The 17,289-nt window shown below is 42.0% G+C and overlaps 1 protein-coding gene across 2 annotated transcripts in view; it reads right to left on the bottom strand.

Annotated features, from left to right (window-relative positions):
* Nucleotides 1-17,289, bottom strand: part of ADCY8 (adenylate cyclase 8) — a 243,041-nt gene that overhangs the window by 16,118 nt on the left and 209,634 nt on the right. For both annotated transcript variants that reach the window (XM_075270087.1, XM_075270088.1), the window contains 3 exons: nucleotides 14,391-14,563; nucleotides 8,079-8,160; nucleotides 457-615 (listed from right to left, as the gene is read on the bottom strand). In XM_075270087.1, coding sequence (XP_075126188.1) covers nucleotides 457-615; nucleotides 8,079-8,160; nucleotides 14,391-14,563 — 414 coding nt within the window. The remainder of the gene's footprint in view (nucleotides 1-456; nucleotides 616-8,078; nucleotides 8,161-14,390; nucleotides 14,564-17,289) is intronic.

Raw genomic sequence — 17,289 nt, 5'->3', positions numbered from 1 at the left:
GGAAGGTCTCAGGACCGAAAACGTTCACTCTACAATAACTCTACAATAAATGGCGATTGGTTCACACAATTTTGTTTGTCAAGTTCCTCTATCCATTTGCAAGACGGGGTGGGACCCTAAAACGGGACCACAACTGTATGGAACCTGTGGAGGGCAGGATCTGAGATCATGTTGTCCTCACCTAATTCCCAAAGAAAAGAAACCTGTGTAGGACCCCCCCTCAATACACAATATTAGAATGCTCTCTTGTTTGCTACAAAGGAGTACAAGTGTTTAGGAAGATGGGGTTGCACAAGCTGTAAGACCTTCTGTGTGGATGTGGGTGCCTGTGTCAGAACCATCTGAAGGGCACCCTATAAATTTTTTGCATGCGGCCCCCTCTATTCTACTTAGTCTAATGTATGAGTCTGCTCTCCTTAGTGAGTAATACAATTAGACATAGAGTTCAGGACGTACCTCATTATCTCGGTCTTTCTCTAAAAAATGGCGAGCCACATGACTCGGTAGGATGTTCCTCAGCATGTTTTCATTGTGTTCCCTCAGTTCCGTCATTTCACTAATTTCTTCTTTCGCTTGAACCCGCCACAAAAAATCCAGTCTTGCAGTGTATTCTAGCTGTAACACAAAACATGACATAGAAAATTCAAAAACTACTGGGGACATCGGGGCCAAGTTGCAAGAGGAAATTTTTTAGCCACTTTTTGACTGGGCTTATTTTCGACTTGTGATTTTTTTTTGTGGGGCAAATTTATCAAACTGTCTGTTGGTGGTTCATAAATTTGTCTCAATGCTCTAGGGACGTGATGGCGAACCTATGGAACGGGTGTCCTCTTTTTGGGCACCCATTCGAGGAATAGATTGCACTGTGTGGGGGCCACCGTGGAGCAAATTGTACTGTGTGGGGACTACTGTGGAGCTGATTATACTGTGTGTGGGCCACTGTGGAGCAGATTATACTGTGTGTGGGCCACTGTGGAGCAGATTGTACTGTGTGGGGGCCACTGTGGAGCAGATTATACTGTGTGGGGACTACTGTGGAGATGATTATACTGTGTGGGGCCACTGTGGAGCAAATTGTACTGTGTGGGCCACTGTGGAGCAGATTGTACTGTGTGGGGGCCACTGTGGAGCAGATTATACTGTGTGTGGGCCACTGTGGAGCAGATTATACTGTGTGTGGGCCACTGTGGAGCAGATTGTACTGTGTGTGGGCCACTGTGGAGCAGATTGTACTGTGTGTGGGCCACTGTGCAGCAGATTATACTGTGTGTGGGCCACTGTGGAGCAGATTGTACTGTGTGGGGGCCACTGTGGAGCAGATTATATTGTGTGGGAACTACTGTGGAGCTGATTATACTGTGTGGGGCCACTGTGGAGCAAATTGTACTGTGTGGGGGCCACTGTGGCGCAGATTGTACTGTGTGGGGGCCACTGTGGAGCAGATTATACTGTGTGGGGACTACTGTGAAGCTGATTATACTGTGTGGGGCCACTGTAGAGCAAATTGTACTGTGTGTGGGCCACTGTGGAGCAGATTATACTGTGTGTGGGCCACTGTGCAGCAGATTGTACTGTGTGTGGGCCACTGTGGAGCAGATTATACTGTGTGTGGGCCACTGTGGAGCAGATTATACTGTGTGGGGACCACTGTGGAGCAGATTGTACAAGCTAAAAGTAGTTAAAAATTTAGCATGCAATAAATTAGGCAGAAACCTAAAAAGGCACGAAAGGTGTAAATCTCTATTAAAAAATGACGCGCGGTATTAATAGACAAAAAATTGACAAATATTATAAAAACAAATTTAATCAGACATAAACTGAATAATAAATTTGCCTAATAAAATTGTCTTATATTTTGGTACATTCTGGAAATAGGGCATCATTTTTTAGGACAAGAGAATCCCTTTAATTGTTGCAATCTGAACAATAAATTTAATACATAATTTAAAATGTTCAGAGAACTATGGGGAAAACCACAAAAAACTGAGAATTTTTTTGTAATTCTACTTAAAATTTTAAATATATTAAATGTTAAATGTAATAAACCAAAAAATTATTTAAAATTTTTTTTCCCTGAAATGCCAAAATAAGACCCCACATGCCAAATCTAGTGTAAGAATAAAACAGATATGGGTCAATGTGTAGGTTGATACAGGTCCGAAGGACAAAATGAACCTCAGCCTTAAAGGGATTCTATCATTAAAATTGTATTTTTTCTGCCTACCACGTCGGAATAGCCTTAAGAAAGGCTATTCTTCTCCTACTTTTGGATGTCTTCTCCGCGCTGCCGTTCAGTAGAAATTTCGGTTTTCGTCGGTATGCAAATCAGTTCTCTTGCAGCACTGGGGGTGGTCCTCAGCGCTCAAACAGCACTGTGGGCGTCCTCAACGCTACAAGACAACTCTCCAGCGCCATCTTCGTCTGGAACGTCCTCTCTTTGTGTTTTCTTCCGGTGCTGGGTTCAAACTGCGCATGCCCACCTGCCACAAGAAAATGGTGTACAGTAAGTGTAAGCAGCCATTTTCTGTGGCTGGCGGGCATGCACAGACGGCTTTGCCCAAGGCCTAGAAGTTTGAACCCAGCACTAGAAGACGACGCGTGAGGGGCTATTCCAGACGAAGATGAAGGCAGCGCTTGAGATTTCTCTCGCAGCATTGGGGAAGCCCCCAGTGCTGCGAGAGAACTCATTTGCATACAGACGAAAACGGGGATTTCTACCGAACGGCAGCCTGGAGAAGACATCTAAAGGTAGGAGAAGAATAGCCTTTCTTAAGGCTATTCCGACGTGGTAGGCAGAAAAAAATACAATTTAAATTATAGAATCCCTTTAAAGGGGTTATCTCGGGTTAGAAAACATGGCTGGTTTCTTCACCTCAGGAAGTGACATCATATTTGTTGGTCACATGGCCATACTACAGCTCAATCCCATTCAAACAGGTGATGCCACTTCCTGTGAAGAAGTCAGCCATTTTGATGTCATTGCCCGAGAAGAAGAAACTGGCCATACTTTCTAATCTGTAATAACCCCCTTTAAGAGGTTAATAAATAAAACACTTTACCATTTGACAGGTAAGAATTCCTTTAAGGATCAAACTTTTTTTCTTTCAATTTTGAAGCTTCCAACTTTCTTAGGACTCGGTCATTGTTCCGCCTGTCCTATGGCTGTGCCTGTAGCCCACTGGGACCGCGAGGTCTACAGAGAAATTATTTTTTTTTTTGTCTTCGGCCTCCAGATATGTCTTGACTTGTTCCTTGTACGGAGAATCTTGAGCTGTTGGGATCTGAATAACATTTCCTCTTCTGTAGAAAAACCCAGCTCAGCGGTTTCGCCTTTTGGATGGATTATAGAGAGATATCTAACTTTTTGTTTCTACCTCGCTTCTCTGATCTAGCTGAATGAATTTCCGTGATACTTGCCAGCCGGTGTTATTTTTAGCTTGGCTGCAATTAACAATTTGTCAGCGGGTCCCTGAGCAATTGTTCCCACTCGCAGCAGACAGATCGGCTTTGTGCTTTTTTTTTTTTTTTTTGTGTTATTGTTTTTGTAAGAAATTATCTGATGTTTTTGCCTTTTATAAAATACATTAACCAATAATAATATCACTCGTTGCAACACCAGACTTAGATCAAACCATAGAAGAGCCGATGCACAAAGGGCGTGAACATCACCGGTACGGTAAAAAAATTCAGAGGTTAAAAAAATAAAGATATTTTTGAAGACTAGATTAAGTATATTTTTAGATTTTTAGTTCGCCTGCTGCAGTGTTTTGGCAGCTGTGAAGTTGGCTTACCACTGAAGTCATTCCTCGCGCCATGCCTGTGATTGTTCTGGCATCTCAGCAGCTCGCTGGGACGCCATGTAATGAGCGTGTTGTTGGCGTCCATGATCCGTCTGCTCCGGCGTTTCGCCTGCTCTAAGAGCCGCTTGATGCTGAGCTTGCTCAATCCTCCTGAGCTCCGCTTGAGGAGAACTCTGTGACTTCTGGCTTCCTTCATAGCTCTCGTGGTTTTAGAATTTTGCGACAAATTAGATTTTCGATCCAAATTAGATCCAAACATACAAACTTTCACATTTATAATATTAGTAGGATATATTATATGGAGTTTTTTATGCTTTACTACTTTATTTAAAAAAAAAATTATTTTAATAGTCTACAGAGCTTTATGAGAGTTTGTTTTTTGTAGGGAGAGCTGTAATTTTTATTACTGCCATTTTGCGATATAAAAAGGACTTTTAGGACACATTTTATTCCATAATTTTTTTTATCCTTTGGGAAAAATATCACAATTTGTTTTCTTGTAAAGTTGAAAGTCACTGAGCTGAGATTTTACCAGTCTATGGAGCAGTGTGAGTGTCTGTTTTTTTGTGGGGTGAGTTGTAGTTTTTATTTTGGGGTAAATAAGAATTTTAGGTCACATTTTATTTAATTAATTTGATCCTTTAGTAACAATGTCACAAACTGACTTCTTGCAAAGTTGAAAGTCACTGGGCTGAGCTTTTAAGGGTAAGTTCAGACGGGTTTATTGGACCGGAACCTGAGATGTAGGATGCCTCAGATTCCAGTAAAAAAAAACGGGAAGCCACAACTGAAAGCCGGTGCACTGCACTGAGATTCAGCCGCGCACTCCGCTCTGGATTAGGCCCAATGAATGGACTTAGTCCGGAGGAGGGAGTGTCTTCAGGCCGAATCACGAGGCGTCTCGGCCTGAAGAATGAGCATCTTGCTTTTTTTTTCTGGGAACCGGAAGAAATGGCTCCCAGAAAAAACTCCTGAGCGGCTCCCAGTGATTTCATTGGGAGCCGTCTTTTTGGTCAGGATTTTGAGGTGGATATGGCTTCAAAATCCTGACCTAAAAACTCAGTGTAAACTTACCCTAACAATGTACATAGCTTTGTGAGGGCTTGTTTTTTGTGGACTGAGTTAATACCCATTTTAGAGTAAATATGACATTTGATCAAATTTTATTCCATTATTTTTATTTTTTGGGCATTATATCACACCTAACTTCTTATAATGTTGAAAATCACTAAGCTGAGCCCTGCAACCCATTTGACTACTAATATATGGAGCTTACATGGCAATGAGTGTATCTGAAATGGCAAAACTGTTGTACATAATATTGGGGATTTGATTGGCATTTTGTTTCAGTCAGTGCTTCATATTAATAGATGGCCAGACGGGATTCATATCTTCTTACCATTTGCTAGTGGTGTATATAAGTCACTGACATAATGCTGAGCTGGAGCCGTGTCCCCAGGCAGCCAAAACTTGGGGTACTGCCATGAAAGTGATTAGAACAGCTGCTTTGGATAAGGCAACTGGATCAAACTAAAGTCATCAAAGAAAAACAAAAACATCAAGCCAAGAGACAGACCAAACATCTCTATGCATTTCTTCAAGAAGCTTCTGTAAGATGAAATGCAAATGTGAGGAGTCTACGGTATTCCATAGAGGAGACAGTCAAGTACCCACAGTCAGGGCCAAGACAAGGTTTCCGTAGCCCCATGGGCAAAAATATGTGTCGGTTCCTTTCTCTTTTTTTGGAAGACTCACTTAGAAAACAAGTAAAGACGAAAGATGAAACCTTATTTCTCTATACTATATCAAAGGGTTACAAAAAGTAGTATATACAGAACGACATCACAATCATGTCATTTACTAGGTCAAAATAATACCACCATACTATGTGCAAACTCACATCACTATAGTGCCCAAATAACATAGTGCTAAATAACAATGCTACAGAACTGAGCTAAAGAGAAATTCTACACATTTCTCGACAGTAACATTGTTCACCTGGGCTGGAAGGAAAACCGGGGTAAGTAGTATTATTTATACAGAAGATGGTAGTTTTATTTATACAGTATACGGTGGTGTTAGTATTACAGAATATGGTGGTATCATTTATACAGTAAACAGTTGTATACAGCATATGATGCTATTATTTATATTAGGGTATTATGTATACAACATATGGTGGTATTATTTATACAGTATATGATAGTATTATTTATACAGAATATGTTGCTATTATTTATATAGTATGTGGCAGTATTATGTATACAGCATATGGTGGTATTATTTCTACTGTATACATTGGTATTATTGATACAGTACATGGTTATATTATTTCTACATTATATGGTGGTGTTGTTTATGCAGAATATGTTAGTATTGTTGATACAGAATACAATCGTATTAGGCCGGGTTCACACGGAGTATTTTGGCTCGTGATTTGGTACGTAGACGCCGCGGGAGGTTTTGCGGGCCGTATACGCTCCCATTGTTTTCATTGGGAACCGGTACTGTATACGCGGCGCTATTTTGCAGCCGTGATTTTGCAAAATAGCGCCGCGTATACGGTACCGGCTCCCATTGAAAACAATGGGAGCGTATACGGCCCGCAAAAGCTCCTGCGCCGTCTATGTACCACATTACGTGCCATAATACATCATGTGAACCCGGCCTTATTGCTATAGTATATTGTGGAATTATTCATATAACATACAGCCATGTTATTTATTTGGACTATTGTGGTATTATTTATACAGTTTATGGTGGCATTGTTTATGCAGAATATGTTGGTATTATTGATACAGAATATAGTGGCGCTATTTATATTGTATACGGTCGTATTACTGCGATCGTGTATTATGGTATTATTGATACAGAATACAATCGTATTATTGGTATAGTATATTGTGGTATTATTTATACAATATACAGCCCTATTATTTATATGGTATTATTTATACAGTATATGGTGGTATTATTTATACAGTTTATGGTGGTATTATTTATGCAGAATATGGTGGTATTATTTATACAGTTTATGGTGGTATTATTTATGCAGGATAAGGTCGTATTATTTATACAGTATATGGTGGTATTATTTATGCAGAATATGGTCGTATTATTTATACAGTATATGGTGGTATTATTTATGCAGAATATGGTCGTATTATTTATACAGTATATGGTGGTATTATTTATGCAGAATATGGTCGTATTATTTATACAGTATATGGTGGTATTATTTATGCAGAGTATGGTTGTATTATTTATACAGTATATGGTGGTAATATTTATGCAGAATATGGTTGTATTATTTATACAGTATATGGTGGTATTACTTATTTTTATTACTAGCTTTAATTTGAAGCGTTCTTTATGCACTTACTGTGATGCATTTGGATCATCCTTCCCTTTTCCACCACCCTGGTAAACCAATGATTTAATGTGTCCTTTCAGAGTCTAGCAATACCCCCTGCAGAGCACTTATACAGCGTAAAGGACACTGGATCCATTACTTGTGAAAAAAAGAAGAGGAAAAGTGGAAGAGAAAGTGCTGTCTGATGACAGTAGACTTGACGAAGATATAAATTGAAAAAAACAACTGTAGAAATTTCTTCCCATTCGTACAGATCGATAGAAGAAGGTCAGTCTGCGAGCGTCATTGGCGGCACCAGTGCAGATACAAGGTCTGCTTTTCTTCTTTTGCAGCACTACACTTTAGAGAAGGGGCTTGGACAAATTTTTTTTAATGCTGATTTATAAGACAACATCTTCATCCACGTCTTAGGACATGAAGTCTGTAACTCCATTATGTTTAATGCCTTGTAGGAAGATTATCTATATATCTCACGGATCTATTCCAGAGTAACCTCCATGGACCACTTGGGCTTAAAGACTGAAGATATCTCACATTATATCATATGGATGAAGGTTTCTCGACCCATATACCTTCAACATGTCCTTTCATTGGAGGATAGCCCATAGAGAGAAGAGCTATGCTCATACTAGTTCCTTGACTTGACCTCTTGTGGGACCAAATTTGAGAAACCCGATTTAGACAGCAGTCTTATCACTCACTGGTACTATTTTCCTTGTTTTATGTCCAAAAATTGCACCATTTTTTCTTTTTTGTAACATAAAGGACGCTGAATGATAGACGAATTAGCCCAAACAACGACTATCTCCATTTAGCATCCCGAGCGGCAGTGACATTTTACAACGCATCCATCCTAAAATGCCAAAGAGTCATGGGGAAGGAGCGGAGGAAATGTTTTGTCTCACCTGCTGTCCGTGATAGAAGACGGCTAAGAGGAACATGGCCATTAGCAGCAGGGAGGCCTCTTTCGTCCCCAGGAAGTCTGTGCTGGAAAATAGATGAAACAGCCATTGTCACTCTTTATGAGTCTAACAATATGTTGCAGAGTCAATGAGTGACTATCAGTCCGATGGGTAATGTAGCACTTAAGACGCGCAGCGTGGGAGGATGACAAGCCTGTTTACATTACTTATGCAAGGGTTCACTATAATGTATGCCGGATAGCACGTCCTCCATATCTGACACCATGTACTCAAGGTTCAAGATTCCTCTCCAGTATTCATAGGTTGTACACGCTATAAACATATATACCAGTACTATTGTATCCAAACTGAACAAGGCGCTACGAGCTAAACAGTAGTTTACATCATCTAACATCAGCCTGCAAAGGGTTACAAAGTCACGTCTGACATCCCACTAATGGGTGCCAAATACTCCAGAAGGAGAAGACTTGGGATCTGGAGAAGTGGCGAAACTCTAGGAACTAGAGGAAAACTGGGCAACTCACAGTGAGGCCACTATACAGTATTATGATGGTATGGAGGAAGCGTTCAGGATCTAAAGGAAGCATTAATCCTTAAAGGGCTTGTTTCTGACCCTCAGGTGGATTCTTATAGTGATGTCATATCCAGATCAGAAAACTAGACCCTTTAGATTATCTGGCAGTGTTCTGGTACCGGAAGCTATAGCATAGGACGGATATAGAAGTAATAGACCCAGAGCTGCAGTACCCACTGCCACCACTATACACTGGATGGGGCTGTAACTCTGTGCCTATCGGGACTACTAGTTACATGACCGGGCCTGCGTCCATATGCGTCATGATGCAGGCCCGGGTCATGTGACGTCCCGTATGTCATTGAAGATGGCCGACATCAGAGGGGAGTAGAGCAGAGCCAGGGATAGGTAAGTAACATTGTTTTTATGTTTGTATCCCTTGGGTCTCCGATTATTATTATTATAATTGTTCATGGGTATCCACTATGGGGAACAATACTGTGTGCAGGGGCCACTATGGGGGATAATACTGTGTGCAGGGGCCACTATGGGACATAATACTGTGTGCAGGGGCCACTATGGGGCATAATACTGTGTGCAGGGGCCACTATGGCTGATAATACTGTGTGCAGGGGACACTATGGGACATAATACTGTGTGCAGGGGCCACTATGGGGGATAATACTGTGTGCAGGGGCCACTATGGGGGATAATACTGTGTGCAGGGGCCACTATGGGGGATAATACTGTGTGCAGGGGCCACTATGGGGCATAATACTGTGTGCAGGGGACATTATGGGACATAATACTGTGTGCAGGGACCACTATGGGACATAATACTGTGTGCAGGGGCCACTATGGGGTATAATACTGTCTGCAGGGGCCACTATGGGGGATAATAGTGTGTGCAGGGGCCACTATGGGGGATAATACTGTGTGCAGGGGCCACTATGGGACATAATACTGTGTGCAGGGGCCACTGAAAGACATAATACTGTGTGCAGGGGCCACTATAGGGCATAATACTGTGTGCAGGGGCCACTATGGGGGATAATACTGTGTGCAGGAGCCACTATGGGGTACAATACTGTGTGTAGGGGACATTATTGGGGATAATACTGTGTGCAGGGGCCACTATGGGGCATAATACTGTGTGCAGGGGCCACTATGGGGCATAATACTGTGTGCAGGGGCCACTATGGGACATAATACTGTGTGCAGGGGCCACTATGGGGCATAATACTGTGTGCAGGGACCACTATGGGACATAATACTGTGTGCAGGGGCCACTATGGGGTATAATACTGTCTGCAGGGGCCACTATGGGGGATAATAGTGTGTGCAGGGGCCACTATGGGGCATAATACTGTGTGCAGGGGCCACTATGGGGGATAATACTGTGTGCAGGGGCCACTATGGGACATAATACTGTGTGCAGGGGCCACTATGGGACATAATACTGTGTGCAGGGGCCACTATGGGGGATAATACTGTGTGCAGGGGCCACTATGGGGGATAATACTGTGTGCAGGGGCCACTATGGGGTACAATACTGTGTGTAGGGGACATTATTGGGGATAATACTGTGTGCAGGGGCCACTATGGGGCATAATACTGTGTGCAGGGGCCACTATGGGGCATAATACTGTGTGCAGGGGCCACTATGGGACATAATACTGTGTGCAGGGGCCACTATGGGGTACAATAATGTGTGCAGGGGCCACTGAAAGACATAATACTGTGTGCAGGGGCCACTATGGGACAATATACTGTGTGGAGGGGGCACTATGGGCCATAATACTGTGTGCAAAATCTGCAACAAAAAAGCTGCATTTCTGCAATGTGAGGCCTCAGCCTATAGGGTCTTTACCAGTGATGCTATATCCTTAGACTATATTCTGGCATCTGCTCATATGTAGAAGGTCCAGCACAGTTTGGGTGAGGCCACAAGTGAATGGGATGCAGCTGCAACACTGTCGTGACTTTATATATTGTACATATACATAGCTGGTAACGAAAATGTCTGAAATCTGCTGAACTATATAAAAGAAATAAAAGTACACAAGCCATATGGAAAACACTGAAACAAAAAAGTAAAATAAATTTAAAAAAACGTGATCACTTTGACCTCTTGCGCAGCTCCATAGGCAGAAATAGTAAAAAGTTATGGATGATGGATCAGTTATGGTCAGAATATGGATAGACTATGGTAATATTTTAAGATGTAAACCATAAAAATGCAAAAAGATACCCCAAAAACAAACTATAGCGTTACTGTGTTTTTATGTTTTTTTTTTTTTTGTTTTTTTTTTTAGATAAAGAGTAGCTATGGCCTCCTATCCATGTATGACATATGTGGCCGGTCAATGGAATGACTGATTTCGGATACTACATTTCTCTAACAAATTCTATTCATTGACAGGTGACCTTTAATCCTACAGACTATCCCTTTAAAAGCATTGCCGGGTGAGAAAACCCACTGTCATAATCCCATTAATGAATCCTGAGTTAATAGAGGGGGGTCCTCAGCTCAGGATCCTCATCTCTTGTCCTGTCCTGTCCCATGGATATGAATGGACACGGTGTAATGCTTAATTTCTCCTGTGGTGGCGCTGCAGGGAAACTCAACACTTACTACCAGATTTCCCCACACAATACAGTTGAGCACTGGGATCCCAGTGTGTGTGGGGGGGGGACACAATTTGTGATCAGGGACTGTCCAAAATGATATGTATATGCAGTAATGTGCACAATTACTACCGCCACAACAACTACTGCTATACTACTGTATACTCTAATAAAGCTCATTCTTATCAATAGCAGCACATAGAGAACATCGGAGATGTCATTTACCAGTCTGATCACCTTGTCTGGAAGTAAAGGAAAAGAAGACAACAGATTACTTCAAAGAACGTCTCAAAGTGACCACAGACGAAAACAGTTTTCTTAACACCCCGTCCAAAAACTACATATCAAAGAATGTTTTCTTTCTATTTATTTTGAGACTTTTATTTAAAGGGATTCTATCATTAAAATTGTATTTTTTTTCTGCCTAACACGTAGGAATAGCCTTAAGAAAGGCTATTCTTCTTCTACCTTTAGATGTCTTCTCCGGGCCTCCGTTCAGTAGAAATCCCGGTTTTCGTCAGTATGCAAATGAGTTCTCCCGCAGCACTGAGGGCATCCCCAATGCTGCGAGAGAACTCTCCAGCGCCGCCTTCATCTTCTTCATTAACGCGTCTTCTTTGTGTCTTCTTCCAGGGGTTGGCTTCAAACCTCTAGGCCTCGGGCCTAGGGCAAAGCCGACTGCGCATGCCTGCCAGCCACAAGAAGATGGCTGAGTACAATACTGTGCAAGCAGCCATTTTCTTGTGGCCGGTGAGCATGCGCAGTCGGCTTTGTCCTAGGCCTGAGGCTTAGAAGTTTGAAGCCTCCGCCGCCTCTATCTTCATCTGGAAAGACCTCTCTTCGCGTCTTTTTCCAGCGCTGGGTGCAAACTGCGCATGCCTGATGGCCACAAGAAAATGGCCACTTACACTTACTATGTAAGAGGCCATTTTCTTGTGGCCGGCCGAGATGCGCAGTCGGCTTTGCCCAAGGCCCGAGGCCTAGAAGTTTGAACCCAGCTCTGGAAGAAGACGCGAAGAGAGGTCGTTCCAGACGAAGATCAAGGCCGCGCTGGAGATTCCTCTCGCAGCATTGGGGATGCCCCCAATGCTGTTTGAGCGCCTCTTCTTGTCATCCAATCAGATTGAGACAAGTCAGAAGAGCTTTAATGGTGCCAGAGGGAATGGTTAGTATGGAGGGGGGGGGGGGTCGTTGGGACATGTGGGAGTGGGTAATTAGTGGGGGGGGGGGAACATCCGGGGGTGAATGGGTGATTAGCGGGTTCATGGTGTTTCATCTTCCCCTCATTTGGTGACAGCTGGACACATATTGGGCAGCGACCTCCACAGTGGACTCCTCCTCTTCTCCCAGTAGGATGTAGAGTTTCCTCTTCTCGTCTGCTGTTCTCTCGCAGCATTGGGGGCGCCCCTAGTGCTATTTGAGTGCTGGGGACTGCCCCCAGTGCTGCGAGAAAACTCATTTGCATACTGACGAAAACCGGGATTTCTACCGAACAGCGGTCCGGAGAAGACATCTAAAAGTAGGAGAAGAATAGCCTTTCTTAAGGCTATTCCGACATGGCAGGCAGAAAAAATACAATTTTAACGATAGAATCCCTTTAATTTTTGACCAATGTTGTTGTATTTTGGATTCAGTAATATCTTATTGTGAGACACCTAGAACTTAATGGTCAGTGATCATGAATTTTCCAAAAACATTCCTATTATTCTTTAGCACTGTATATGGGATGATTATTTTTCTTTAATATACTTTTTGTTCTTTCAGCTTGAAAAATAATAAATGTACCGTGTACTGTATATGAATTCTAGTAAAATTGGTGTTCTCCATTTTATTCCTTAAAGCAGACAATTCGCCAAATTCACAAATTCGTCATCTTTCAATAGGTGCTGTTTCACTGATTCTGGTGCAGTTGGAAATTTTTCTCTAGCCCCTGCCGTTCCCGAGCAATCACTGCTGCACCTTTCAGCACAATTATGTTGTCTGCTGTCAGGTGGGCGGTCCCTGTCTCTCTGCTCCAGCGTAGGACCGCCCATCTGAGAGGAGAGACCATCATTGTGCTAAAACTAACAGAAGTGATTGCTCAGGAACAGTGTGTGCTAGAGAAAAAATTCCAACTGGGCTGGAATCAGTGCCTATTGAAGGATGCAGAGCTGGAGTTTTTGGCAGTGGTGATAGGTCCCCTTTAAGGAATAATTAAAATGCAGATCAATTTTACTAGAATTCTCCTTTACCCTATACATGGTAAGGCTAGGTTCACATCTGCTTGGGGATTCCATTCTCTATTCTGCTTGAAAAACGTTGCAAGCAGTGATTTTCTCTCTTTGGGCAGAAACCTGGTGGACCTTATTATTTTCTATGGGGTCCACTTGTTTCTGAAGGTAACCGCTTTATAAAGTGGATTAGGTGTCTGTTCAGGGGGTCCCTAGGTGGACCCCAGAATGGAAACGTGAACGTAGATGTGAACCTGGTCTACATTTTTTTTTTTTACCGGAAAGAACAAAAAGTTTCTTAAAGGCCTCTGTGTACTAGAAGGCGCCTGAATACATTTGTATGACTTGTAACCAGACAAGGTAACCACCTGGGGCGCTGTTCTGAACTGGTGAAAGGGTAAGATGCAATGCAACTAAATTTAGTAACTGTTTATGCCAGGCAACCATGGGCAATACCGGAGGAAAAAAAATATGAACATTCGCCCAGGTGCAAAGAGCACCACTGATCTATCTGCAAAAGAATATTGCCCCTCCCATACTTTGCCGTAGCAGAGTGGATTACAGGGGTTGCCCACCATAGCAATTTATCACCTATCCAAGTGATAAGTGAAGGTTCCTCCGCCAATCATAACAGTGGAGCTCCGTGTTCAATGTTTGGCACAGAGATCACACATGCATGACCATCGCTCTGTCCTAGAAGGGGACATGCTAAATCTAAGAAGGTCCCAATGGTGGAAATCCTATGGAGCTGATAAGTTGGTATAGTGGGGGAAACTCTAGAAAGTAAGAATTTTTTACTATGAAAGTTGTATTGAGCGAGGGTTAAGCGGAGCCGGGTGCCAGCAGGAGGGACGGTGTCTTCGTGGCAGAGGGTTTTCTCTAATAGTGCAAATTTTTATAAATACTGTACCACAATAAAATAAGATACGTGGGGGCACTTACTTCCCGTTGTGATGTGAATTGTCATATCGTAAGAAGAGAGAAGTATAAATGGTTTCTGTCAGCAGGGAATATATTGCTATCATAATGAGCAGCACTGCCAGCTTCAGGACGGAGTTGAGTCGCAGAAAGACGGCGCAGGTCACCATCGCCAGCACTCCGGTGAAGACAAAGTACTAGGTACGAGAGAATAGAAACAGAAGACAAGTGAAGTCCGACTACAGATACACTAAATACCTTATATCATATATATGCATATATATATACAGTCGTATGAAAAAGTTTGGGCACCCCTATTAATCTTAATCATTTTTAGTTGTAAATATTTTGGTGTTTGCAGCAGCCATTTCAGTTTGATATATCTAATAACTGATGGACACAGTAATATTTCAGGATTGAAATGAGGTTTATTGTACTAACAGAAAATGCGCAATATGCATTAAACCAAAATTTGACCGGTGCAAAAGTATGGGCACCTCAACAGAAAAGTGATATTAATATTTAGTAGATCCTGCTTTTGCAAAGATAACAGCCTCTAGTCGCTTCCTGTAGCTTTTAATCAGTTCCTGGATCCTGGATGAAGGTATTTTGGACCAACAATTCAAGTTCAGTTCAGTTTGATGGTGGCCGAGCATGGACAGCCCGCTTCAAATCATCCCACAGATGTTCAATGATATTCAGGTCTGGGGACTGGGATGGCCATTCCAGAACATTGTAATTGTTCCTCTGCATGAATGCCTGAGTCGATTGGAGCGGTGTTTTGGATAATTGTCTTACTGAAATATCCATCCCCGGCGTAACTTCAACTTCGTCACTGATTCTTGAACATTATTCTCAAGAATCTGCTGATACTGAGTGGAATCCATGCGACCCTCAACTTTAACAAGATTCCCGGTGCCGGCATTGGCCACACAGCCCCAAAGCATGATGGAACCTCCACCAAATATTACAGTGGGTAGCAAGTGTTTTTCTTGGAATGCTGTTTTTTTTGGACGCCATGCATAACGCCTTTTTGTATGACCAAACAACTCAATCTTTGTTTCATCAGTCCACAGGACCTTCTTCCAAAATGAAGCTGCCTTCTCCAAATGTGCTTTTTCATACCTCAGGCGACTCTGTTTGTGGCGTGCTTGCAGAAACGGCTTCTTTCTCATCACTCTCCCATACAGCGTCTCCTTGTGCAAAGTGCGCTGTATTGTTGACCAATGCACAGTGACACCATCTGCAGCAAGATGATGCTGCAGCTCTTTGGAGGTGGTCTGTGGATTGTCCTTGACTGTTCTCACTATTCTTCTTCTCTGCCTTTCTGATATTTTTCTTGGCCTGCCACTTCTGGGCTTAACAAGAACTGTCCCTGTGGTCTTCCATTTCCTTACTATGTTCCTCACAGTGGACACTGACAGGTTAAATCTCTGAGACAACGTTTTGTATCCTTCCCCTGAACAACTATGTTGAACAATCTTTGTTTTCAGATCATTTGAGAGCGGGCTGTCCATGCTCGGTGACCATCAAACTTAACTGAACTTGAATTGTTTTGTAGAAAGAAATGGTCCAAAATACTTTCATCCAGGATCCAGGAACTGATTAAAAGCTACAGGAAGCGACTAGAGGCTGTTATCTTTGCAAAAGGAGGATCTACTAAATATTAAGGTCACTTTTCTGTTGAGGTGCCCATACTTTTGCACCGGTCAAATTTTGGTTTAATGCATATTGCACATTTTCTGTTAGTACAATAAACCTCATTTCAATCCTGAAATATTACTGTGTCCATCAGTTATTAGATATATCAAACTGAAATGGCTGTGGCAAACACCAAAATATTTAGAACTAAAAATGATTAAGATTAATAGGGGTGCCCAAACTTTTTCATAGGACTGTATATATATTCATATATATATCTATATCTATCTATCTATCTATCTATATATAATCATATCAACCACACTGAGAGGCGATGATATAATAGGCGACCCCTGCCAGAAAGCTATATAGAGGTTTGGCGTCCTGCCCAATACATTCTCAGTCAATATATTCTATTATTATTACTAGGTGAGGATCAAAGTGTCACAACTTCCAGATACGTCAGGGGACATTTCTTTATGTTTGATGGAATTCAGTCCCTCTACCAATAGATGAATAAGATCCTGCTGTGACTTCCTGCTCTGCTAGATGCAGAGAGAGCTGCTTTATTCACTATCCAGTAACAGATCTATAATCACAGATGCTGTAAATTACTGTATGGTGACATCATTTAAGCACAGTATGGTACCAGTATTTGAGTACTGTATGGTGGTATTATTTATGTACTGTATGTGGGTATTATTTAAGCACTGTATGGTAGTATTATTTGAACAAGTATTTTGATATTATTATTGCTCTGCTTCGTAGCTTTAGTAGAGCACTATATGTATTATTTATGCGTTGTATGGTAGTATTATTTGAGTACTGTATGTGGGTATTATTTACGTACTGCATAGTATTATAATTTGAGTAGTGTATAGTGGTATTTTTAATTACTGTATGGTAGTATTATTTGAACAAATTTGTTGGTATTATTATGATCTGTTTGGTAGTTTTATTAGAACACTGTAGATATTATTTATGTACTGTATGGTAGTATTATTTGAGCACTGTATGTTGGTATTATTTATGTACTGTATGGTAGTATTATTTGAGCACTGTATGTTGGTATTATTTATGTACTGTACGGTTGTATTATTTGATCACTGGAAACTAAGTCAACTAATAGGTGGTTTACAGTTAGACTACGGCACTGACCACAGTTTGGACCACTGGGACAGACGCGTTATGTCAGACCTGATCTTAGACCATACCCGGACTACTCTGCGGCCTCCCTTGGTGCACAGCACTGGTGTCTCTCGACCCGCCTTGGTCAGCTGTT

This window comes from Leptodactylus fuscus, chromosome 4 (genome assembly GCF_031893055.1).
Source record: "Leptodactylus fuscus isolate aLepFus1 chromosome 4, aLepFus1.hap2, whole genome shotgun sequence".
In the NCBI taxonomy this organism is placed as follows: Eukaryota; Metazoa; Chordata; class Amphibia; order Anura; family Leptodactylidae; genus Leptodactylus; species Leptodactylus fuscus.
Note: the sequence above shows the minus strand (reverse complement) of the source record. Positions and strands in the feature narration are given on the sequence as shown.